The sequence below is a fragment of the Astatotilapia calliptera genome, chromosome 19, assembly GCF_964374335.1.
Source record: "Astatotilapia calliptera chromosome 19, fAstCal68.1, whole genome shotgun sequence".
In the NCBI taxonomy this organism is placed as follows: domain Eukaryota; kingdom Metazoa; phylum Chordata; class Actinopteri; order Cichliformes; family Cichlidae; genus Astatotilapia; species Astatotilapia calliptera.
In genome coordinates this window covers 8782107-8792840 of record NC_137440.1, presented here as the reverse complement: position 1 = coordinate 8792840, position 10734 = coordinate 8782107, and the positions used below count along the sequence as shown (strand labels likewise).

At 45.2% G+C, this 10734-nt stretch overlaps 1 protein-coding gene and 1 pseudogene across 2 annotated transcripts; both read right to left on the bottom strand.

Annotated features, from left to right (window-relative positions):
- Positions 1-619: 619 nt before the first annotated feature.
- Positions 620-5203, bottom strand: LOC145422606 (kinesin-like protein KIF1B; annotated as a pseudogene). The gene is made up of 9 exons (XR_013903917.1): positions 5185-5203; positions 3689-3848; positions 3111-3176; positions 2004-2172; positions 1772-1905; positions 1610-1671; positions 1370-1515; positions 1010-1191; positions 620-745 (listed from the first exon to the last, which is right to left on the bottom strand). The product of XR_013903917.1 is annotated as a kinesin-like protein KIF1B (transcript).
- A 253-nt stretch (positions 5204-5456) lies between these two features.
- Positions 5457-10305, bottom strand: LOC113024578 (leucine-rich repeat-containing protein 31-like). The gene is made up of 7 exons (XM_080294151.1): positions 10301-10305; positions 10023-10206; positions 8792-8894; positions 8545-8649; positions 8302-8466; positions 7984-8139; positions 5457-7710 (listed from the first exon to the last, which is right to left on the bottom strand). Exons 1-7 carry the CDS (start codon positions 10303-10305, stop codon positions 7253-7255), a joined length of 1176 nt encoding a protein of 391 aa, XP_080150277.1. The 3' UTR covers positions 5457-7252.
- Positions 10306-10734: the final 429 nt, after the last annotated feature.

The window sequence follows — 10734 nt, the reverse complement described above, 5'->3', positions numbered from 1 at the left end:
CAGATGGTCCCGCCCCTCCCTGAGCCTGGTTCTGCTGGAGGTTTCTTCCTGTTAAAGGGGAGTTTTTACTTCCCACTGTCGCCAAAGTGCTTGCTCATAGGGGGTCATATGATTGTTGGGTTTTTCTCTGTATCTATGAAGCGCCTTGAGGTGACTTTTGTTGTGATTTGGCGCTATATAAATAAAATTGAATTGAATTGAATTATCTGAAGAAGAAGCAGAGTTGGTTTGTTTCCAGCTGAAATCATCCAGGCTCAGGAATTTGAATCGATCCACATCATTTCTGCTTGAACTAGAGAACATGAGTGTCGACTTACATTTGGTCTGTGAGACACATGTCATAGTGACAGTATTTGGGTTAATATGGCATTACTCACCCTGGTCGCATTTCTTCAATATCAGGCACCAAGTTCAGGAACTCGTTCTTTGCAGCCCGCGCAAGGTAGGAGGTCTCCAGAGTGGGAACCATCGGGAAGTTTTCACAGTCTGAGCAGGAGGGACTGGAGGCACGTGAGCTGTTCTCAGGGGTCCTTTAACACAAATCACACCAAGTTAGAATCAAATAGATAACCTGTCAATAACCGTTTGCAGATCGAGGTCAATGTTCCTAAAAATATGTTTACTTCTGGTCCATGGAGCCACAGCGCGAGTCCGAGAGAGAGGGGCAGGTAGAGGAAGGGGTGAGGATGGCACTGCTGAAGCTCGTCACGGATGGATCGCGTCCGATCGGTGAGATGAGAGAAAGCTGAAGTGAAACAACAGCAGGATGAGGTAGACGTCAATATAGGAACTCCCTGATGTGACACAGAAAGGCTATTTTTTTATTTCTTTGTATTATTTCTCATCTTGCAGTCACTGATGCTGTTCACCAGCTGCTTGTATTCAGTATTGAAGGTGTGTGTCAGAAGGCGCAGGCACTACAACACAACAGGAACAAGACCGATCAGCTCCGAGCAGAGAAGGAAGAAGGCAGCAACAAGAACGCCCACTAAGCCCACGTTTTTCTCACCTTGGTGGCCAGCTCCTTCTCACGCTTTCAAAGGTGGTGCTGGAGATCTGCGAGGAGACGGAGGTGGACGTGGACAGAGTGCTGGAGCTCACGCTGGGGGACAGAGACTCACTCAGGGACTTGGTGGTGGGAGCTGTTCCCACGGGAGCCGCCTCTCCCAGAAGGTGACGGGTCTTTTCCACCTGGACGAAAGATGGGGGCGAATGTGAGGTGGGGAGAAGAGGGGAGGTTAGTCATGTAAAGTCTGTACTCTAAGAAAAAACTTTTTAGAATAGCACTTTGGTCTTTGAGCTGAAAAGTCATTTTTCCCTCTACGATATTAAACAGATTTATTTCTTTATGAATCTTTCAAGGCCCCACCTCCTGCAGCTGCTCCATCTTCTCCAGCTCCCACTGGTGCTCTAGGATGAGGCTATCTCCTCTGGGCCTCCAGCCGGCCAGGTTCTCCTCTCCACGCACATAAGCCACTGATGTGTCCAGCACCTTCCTCCTCCTCCTCTGCATCCCTGCTCAGGACATGAGCCCTCATTAGGATGAAGCTCTCCACAGAATTATGATAAAACAGCTGCCGTTCTTTAAACATGTTTCATGGCCGCTCACCTGGGCTTCCAGTGTCAGACATCTTACACAAGCTCAGCTCGTAGATCCCAGTCACTCGGTTGCTATAATGAAGCAGAAGTTTTGAACAAGGAAACTTTGTAACAGGGCAGATATCTTTGATTGTGAAACAGAGATGGCCACAGTGCAGCAGCCCAGATTTACCAGTCAGGAGTTTTGGAGTATCCAGTCCCAAAGAGGTTCTTGAGAGAACGGGGTGGGGAAATCTTGGCGTCTCGGGAGTAAAAGACCGTGCAGATGTCTTTGGTGATAATGGCAGGCTGGATGCAATGGTCCAGCTGCAGAGAGGAGATAAAGGGTGTGTGTTAGACACGATGACATCAAGAGACTTAAAAACACGTACAAACAGGTACAACACGGCGGAGCAGCGGCTGACCTCCAGATACGCAGATAAGGTCATGTAGATCTTCTCTCCGTAGGGAGTGACGCGGTTGAGCAGGAGGGAACCTTTTAAGGGTGTTTTTATTTGTGCTCCCTGGCCTGGAAATAAACGGTTTCCGATCAGACCTGCTTCATCTTCGTGCCCTTGGTATCTGACTCGCTTGCTCCCCCATGCATTTTAAAAGAATCCTTCTCTTCAGCATGAAGTTCTGGCACAGCTTTAGTGTCTGCGTTACATGTACACAAAGACTGAAACGTTCAATGATAAAAACACACAGTGGAATAAAATTGTGAGAAGTCATCAGTTGATGCAGTTTAAGGACACTTGTTCTTCTGTGCAGTCTCACCTGGAGCTCACGCTTCTAGTTCATGCCATCATCACCAAAGATTCTTCAATTAATAGTTTAAAGATGTCCATGAATGCACTGCTAACTGCTCTTCACCCTGATAAAAATCAACATGCATTTAGAATAAGAAACACTTTTACAAAACCAAAAGCTTCACTGTACTTAGTGATTTATACGTCTACAAAACAGGTTCCGTTTGTAACTGAGAGAGCGGCTCAGTGGCGCTGAATTATATTTCCAATAGAAACACAATTTCATATGTTGTAGTAACAACACACTGCCACAAGATGGCAGCCTAGGCCTACTTTACCATGCTGTTCCAGTACAAAAGAAAAAGTGACAGAGCCTTGAAAGAGTGACAGAGACACTTTTTATGAACTCATCTGTAATGTGTCACCTTTTCTGTAGGATGAAGAAGTGCTTCCCTTCTTTTAAAGTAAATACAGGCTTACAAAGATCCTCTAAACATGTTTCTGAAATAATCCTAAACACAATCATTAAATCAAAAATGCAAGAAACTATTTATTTAATCACTCTTCTTAACTTAATTCCTTAACTTAGTAAAAAAAAAAAATAGACAAGAACTTTTCTGCTGTCTCACCTCTGTCAGTTTTCATGCTGTTGCAAGAACAGGTGGAGGTGCAGGTGGAACTTTGACTTCAGTGTGGTTTGTATGTGCAGGCAGGAGTCTGACATCTCAGGACAGCAGAGGATTGTCGAGCACGGTGACTCCTGCTGCGACGCCCCCGTCTGACTGTCCTGAGCTCTTGGTCCTCAGCAGACGGCCCACACACTCATTCATCACCATGTCTTTACCCTGCCTGTAAGAAAACCAAGAAAAGGCTAACATTAGAAACAGCCACCAACCAATCCCTTTTACTCCACCACCCAAAAACCAGTGAGAAACACTAGCTAGTATTAACTTGGAATCAAAGTGCACTAATCCCCAGGCTCCCAGCATAACATACAGTCCAACACAAACTCCACAAACTGTCTTGCTTCAGCTGACTTTCCTTCACCTTCTCTCCAGACAATCTGTTGTGCTCTTTTCAGCACAAAGCCACACTCCTGCTCACTGATCCTCACCTCTTTTTAACCTAGTCTCAGCAACTTTGTCCCATAGCTTGCACATCCTTTCCACCTCCATCTTTCTTCCCAGCCAACTGATACATACCTTTTCTCCTTCCTTAAAAGCCAGCCTAAGAAATACGAGTTCATAAACGCCACAGAGAAATAAATCAGAGGAATAAAATGCAAATGATATTGCTTACACTGAACAGCAACACCCAGGTGAGGATTATCTAATGTCAAATTTTCCAAACAATGAACAAACCGTGCCCTTTTTCTCACCATGTCTAGAGTGTAGAGGTCAGCCAATGTCGCTCGGATCTGCTGCACAGCTTGAGGCTGGTCTGGGAAGAATCTGTCCAGGACTCCAGGTCTGGGGAGCACTTGCTGAACCTTCTTGGTACCAGCCAGGTGAGCGCTGATATCTGGACACAAAGCCATAGAAAAAAAAAAGAAAAAAAATGCATCTATTAATCACCTGGATCACCTGTTGAGAAAGAAAAAAGAAAACAAGCAGAAGAGAACAAGAGTAATAGAATAAACAACATCACAATGATATATGGGAATATGACAGTAAATACTAAATATTAAACATTATTGTGCAGCACATAAGATCAACAGAACACAGTGTGCTTTGAGGTAGGAGCCAAAAAGGGTGAAGTTTGTGTGTGTGAGCACCTGTGAGCATGGACGCGCTTGTTTTTTAAAAAGGTTCCTTCATGTAATGATCTGCTGGAGGGTGTGGGGGGGCCACAGCCCCGTCCTCCAGGGCATGAAGCAGGTATGGAGGAGATCAAAACTCCAGACATCCAGAGGCCCCCAGAACACAACAGACCAAGAAAGACCAACAGAGGGGCAGCCGCGCCACTGTCCCAGAAAGAGCTGAGGAGAGTCCCAGATGAGGGCTTACTCAGCAGCCGCGGAGCAGAAGCCAGGGGGAGTTGCAGTGACGCGCCCGTGAGCTCCGCCGGCAGCCAGCCGTGCCTGAGTGACCGAGCCCCAGGCCGAGAGGCCGGGGGCACCCCCACCTCCGAAGTGGCCCGAGCGAGCCCCAGGCTCCAGGCCCCGATAAGCGGCCGCCAAGGAGTGAGCCGGTGTGTACCTGGACGCGCATCCCCGGACACAAAGAACCACCAAGGCACCGATGTCTGAGGGAGTCCGCCACTGGCAGGGGAAGTGGTGGTGGGTGGCCACAGTAGTTCATTTGTTGACTGATACATCGATGTAGTCTCTCAGGAACGAGGGCGAAATGCCAACGACCGCCTGTCTGTTTTCAGGGCTGTATTTGAAGCCATGCTCCAATCAGGCAAAGTTTTAAGTGTTGCACATTTCGATGGGTTTCTTTCAGCTGACATAGTTTCCATTTGGGTCATGTGGTGTTAGATACCCCAGCGTGTGGTCATAGGGTGAAGAGCCCGGACGATTAGTGGGATTTTAGGTGTGGTGTAAAAATGACGCTGCAACTTTAAAAACGTTGTTGCTTTAAGGATTAACGTACAACCATACTTGGGCTGAGTTTGACACTGGTTCTCTTCAGTAATTAAAATAGCTTTAACACATGATAAGATCAAATGTCAGCTACACTGTGACAGTCGAGGGGCCACACTCAGATATATTTATTCGCTTGTTCTCTTTGTGTGATAAGAGTTTCCATCTGAATTTAACCCCTGTGTGGGGCTGATCTTTCATTTCATTTTATTTCAAGCTCAGATTCTTTGCCTTTGGCACATTTTCTGTGACGAGACTTCAAACCATTCCCACCGTCCTTATTAATCAACATGGCGAAGTGATTCTTCGCAAGGTGATGGGATAGGAAGAGTTTCAGAAAATGAGGCCTTTTGTCTTTATTGGAGAGGTCAGTGCAGACAGGACGGATGGGGGGAAGGCGAGGGGGGAATGACACACAGGAAACGGTGTTGGTCAGACCCAAAGACAGGCGTGGGCAGTGAGGACTCTCACCTTCAGACTCACTGTCTAATCAGTCTGACAGTGAGTCTGAAGACAGAGCAACCCAACACACGTTACTATGTTCATCATCATCATCATTGTTTATTTATATAGCACTTTAAAAACACACAAGGCTGACCAAACTGCTGAACAATAGAAACATAATAGATACCATAAGAATAATAAATACGATACAATAATAAACATAGCGAAAAACAATAAAATACAAGTCAGTCAACCACTGAGTCAAAAGCCAGTGAATAAAAATGCTTTTTCAATCTGGATTTAAAAACCAGCACTGATGTCGATTGCCTAATGTGAAGAGGAAGATTATTCCAAAGCTTAGGAGCCACGATAGAGAACGCTCGGTCTCCTCTCAGTTTCAGCCGTGATTTGGGGACTGAGAGCAACAGCTGCTCAGCTGACCGGAGCGAACGAGTGGGGACATAGGGCTTCAGCAGGTGCCAGACCATTTAAAGATTTAAAAACCAATAAAAGAACTTGAAAATGAATCCTAAATTCAATTGGAAGCCAGTGCAGGGAGGCCAAGAGTGATGTTATCACTAAGCAGGATATTAAATCAAATTAATGAGACACCAAAACAAGAGCTGGAGCCCAAGACAGCCATGAAGTCACAGTGTACACAAATACACAAGAAACACAGAAACCAGCTGGGTGGATGTGGCTCGGGAACCTTCTGTTACCTTGAACGTCGGTGTTTTGAACGCTGGCTGCTCCAGTCTGCTTGTATTTGTCCAAGATTTCCCCTCATATCTTGGTTATGGTTATTTTTTCTTTTATTAAACTGATCACACTCCTGTTCATGAATAGAAAAAAACCCCATCAGTGTATTTTCACTTAAACAAGCAGCTGTTTTTTTTGCATTAAAGTTATATAAAAATGTAACAGTGCAAATTCCTCGCTGACAGTTTAACCAAAAGGCATTTCCAGTGGAAAGTAGCCGACATATCCTCAGCATAACCATGTATAATATCCACAAAACCTGAGAAGGTTGGAGAGAAGGTAGGTGAACTCTGCTGGGATCTGCGTTTAACAAAGTGTCTAAAGACGAAACAAAGAAATCTTTCTGTAAATGTTCAGATGCACAGACTGGACTGAAAAAGAGTGAAAAAGCAGCTAACGTCCAAAAATAAGAAAACTTTGAAAGAACTCCAAAAAAACCTGGAGAACTTTTGCTCAAAAAACAGTTTTGTTTTTTTTAAATTACAAGGCAATCTGACAAAATGTCATCAAATGAGACTCAAGACTTCTGCAGGTCTCTGCCATGACTCAATTTTTTTTTCTTAACAGCAGAAACAATTGTTCCTTTTTTACTTTGTTTCTATTTTCTCTTCTTGTTTTTATCTGTTGAACAACAAACAACATTCATGCTGATTCACATAATATCCTGTCTCTAATCTCTGGGATTTCCTCGTAGCTCTTTGATGCAAAGAACATCCATCAAACGCTCCAGCTTGTGCTCAACATCATCGTGAACGGTGAAGGTACTCTGACGAGAAAATACTCAGTCGACCTTTTGGTTGATTTGTTAAAGAACCCCAAAATAGCTGATTACCTAACAAGGTATGCAGATAATTCACAGCTCTTTTCCTGAATAGCTGCTTTAAAACTCTGCTGAAAGCCTTTGTCCATTTCCAGGTATCCCCACTTCTCGGCATGTGTGTCTCAAGTGTTAGGACTGCTGCATTGGAAAGACCCAGACCCTGCAGCCAAGGTGAGAGACGACAAATATGATAACCCACACCAGCTGTGCTTAACTCTGTAAGTTCCCAGTATTCCCTGAAACCATCACGTGTGACACAGTTTACATCAGACGTGATGCAGCTGACGTCAACACTGACCTTCTTGTGGTAACAGAGACTTAAAAAAATAATAATAAAGCAACAAAGTGGGTCGCTCTTTGACAGTAAATTCCAGTGCGGTCCGCTCCAATCTCCTCAGGCTGACTCTCTTCTAGGCTCTCCTGACTGTTCCCTTTACATGTTGATGATGTGTCTTGTAAATCTGGATCCCTTTCCAGCAGGACGCTCCTCTTTTTCAGACAGTACCTCAGCTGCTCTCTCTCCTGACAGTCAGCTGTCCACCTCTGCATGGCCAGTCGAGCCAGCGCCGGCATTTGAGGCAGAGCTCGGAGCAGAGCGGGCAGCCAGGCTGAGCACGGAGCAGAGGTTGAAGGTCGCAAACTGACATCCACGTCTTCCAGAGAGCCCAGACCTCCTGCTGCAAACAGACTGCACCAACCGTTGTCTCCCACCAAGCTGTTGTAGGACAGATCCAGTGCACGGAGTGAGGAGAGACAGCCCCGTCTGCACACGGCAGCTGCACAGAGGAAGAGGACCCATTGATAACTGATCACTTTATGCCTGTTCACTTTACTGTTTTGTTCACAATGTTTCTGATGGAGACAAAAATAACACCGAATAGTTTCATTGTTTTGTTTTATACGACAGCTACAGATGCTGGCAGCATGAAATAAATGAAAGAAATATCAATTTCCTTCAGGCTTTACTTGTCTTAATATACATTTATGCAGCCTAATGATCCACTACAGACCAAAAAAGAAAAAGTATAATGTCATTGTGTGTTAGTTACCCAGATGTTGCATGTCATCAGTGGTGAGCTCGCAGCTGCAAAGACGGAGCTCGCTGACGACTGATGGCTGCAGAGCATCCAGCAGGAGCGCCAAGTGACCGCCAACCACTTTACACCAGGAAATATCCACCGTGCGCAGATAGGACACCGCCAGGGCTGATGCATAAACACAAAGTTTTCACCATTTCAGGCTAGAGGGTGGAAGAGGTATTCGGGGAGAATGACTTGAAGGAAAACTTCTATAAATAAACAAGTGTGTGTGTGTGTGTGTGTGTGTGTGTGTGTGTGTGTGTGTGTGTGTGTATGTGTGTGTGTTACCCAGAGCAGTGAAGGACTCGTTGCTCATGTAGCAGCTGTTGAATGGCAGCCTCCTCATTTGTGTCGCAGGGAGGGCGGAGACCAGCAGGTGGACCACACCTCCCACTTCCTTATTGGATGACACATCAAGCTCGGTCAGTGCAGTGAGAGAGGGCAGCACCTGGACTGAAAAACAACGAGTCACATGACTGCTGCAGCGAGCATGCGATTAGTGTCCGGCGTGTGAGATTGGTAGCAACTGACTCAGAGCCTCTAGATCATCTCGCGTGAGGCAACACAGGTGGAGGTCGAGTCTCTCCAGGTGTGTGACGTGAGCCAGGTGAAAGGTGAGGCGGCTCAGTCCACCAGCTAGAAGCAGCTTTACAGTATATTAATCAGAACAATGCTGCTCTCTAATGTATCTTGGTAAAGCGCAGAAAAATCTAATGTTTTATATGATACAGTGTGATTTCAGTAACATATCATAATGGAGGCTTCAGCAAGTACTTACGAAGGAAATCTTTCCTCTGCTCTTCAGTTAGTTCATCAAATACCTCCCAAAACATCTGTATGGTGGGGTGGCGGTCATGATATCTCCAACCATAACTTGTGTTCTGAAAACAGTGAAAATGACTGTTATAATCATAGAGTTTGTAAGGTCAGGCATACACTATGTTGCCAAAAGTATTCCCTAACACATCCAAATCATTCAATTAATGTGTTCCAATCACTTCCATGGACACAGGTGTATTAAATCAAGCACCTAGGCATGCAGACTACTTCTACAAACATGTGTGAAAGGACGAGTCGCTCTCAGGAACTGAATGAATTCCAGCATGGTAATGTGATAGGATGCACCAGTGCAACAAGTCCAGTCATGAAATTTCCTCGCTATTAAATATTCCATAGTCAGCTGTTAGTGATATTATAACAAAGTGGAAGTAATTGGAAATAACAGCTAGTCAGCTGATGCTAAGGCTCATAGTGCACTTAAGTCACCAATATCTGCAGTCTGCTGTTGTTACAGATGTCCAAACTTCATTGGTTTCCATGGCTGAGCAGCTGCATCCCAGCCTTACACTGACAAACACAATGCAAAGCGTCAGATGGAGTGATTTAAGCATCTCAACACTGGACTCTAAAGCAGTGGAGATGTGTTTACTGGAGTGACGAATCACACTTCTCTGACTGGCAATCCGATGGATGTGTCAGGGTTTGGTGGTTGCCAGAAGTACTTGTCTGACTGCACTGTGCCAAGTGTAAAGTGTGGGCATGTGTGCACATGGCTGGGCACCAGTGCACAATACAAGGTCCATAAAGACATGGATGAGTGAGTTTGGTGTAGAAGAACTGGACTAGCCTGCACAGAGTCCTGACCTCAACCTGATAGAACATCTTTGGGATGAATTAGAGCAGCAACTGTGAGCCAGGCCTTCTCCTCCAACGTCAGTGTCTGACACCACAAATGCACCTCTGGAAGAATAGTCAAAAAATTCCCATAAACACACCTAAACCTTGTGGAAAGCTTTTCCAGAAGAGTGGAAGCAGTTATAGCTGCGAAGGGTGGGCTGACTATTATATTATACTATCATACAAAAGTCTGGATTAAGACTGAGATGTGACTCAAGTTCATATTTGTGTTAAAGCAGCCGACTGAATGCTTTTGACAGTATGCAGTACACAGTTATTGTGCTACAGGACAGCTGTGAAACTACAGCCTGTGTCTGTTTGGCTGACTGTACCTGTTTGAACTTTTCCCAGTCATGCACGTCCTGGCCGACCAGCACTCCCTGCAGCTCCTCTGGTCGAAACAGCCTCACCAAATCCTGCTCACACACCAGGAAGAAGCCTCGCTTGAACTCCTGGAACAGATTCTCCACTGATGTGTTGAAGGCATGATTCACATAGGCCTCCACAAACTCCTTCCTGTTTAGGAGGGAAAATGTTAAATTAGCAAACATTTCACAGAAACAAAGGTGCTGCAGATGAACCTCACAAACACTTCATGTTTTATATTTACCTCATATTAAGACCTACTAAGGACCTGATTGTTTTTAATTATGTCCTGATACATAAAACCTGAGAGCTCACATAACTGCATATGCTCAGAATAGACAGCACACATGGATACAAATTACTGCCTTGCAGCAGCAATCTTCAGACCATCACTATGAGCTCCATACAAGGTTACACTGTTCCTGTTATTAACAGCAGGGGGCACTATCAGCCACAGACTGGGAGCCAGATATGCTCTGCTGGTGCCTCATTGTTACAGAGGAAAGACTCTATAGTGAGAAACAGCTGAGGGGGAAACACTGATCTGGAAACGTCTGAGTGTTACAGAGGATATACATAGCACTGTGGTTCAGTGTCACACAATCACAAACAAATACAGCAAAGTACTAAAAAGGGTGTTGCCTCCAAAGATTGCTTTTACTGGTTTGGAGCTTAGGA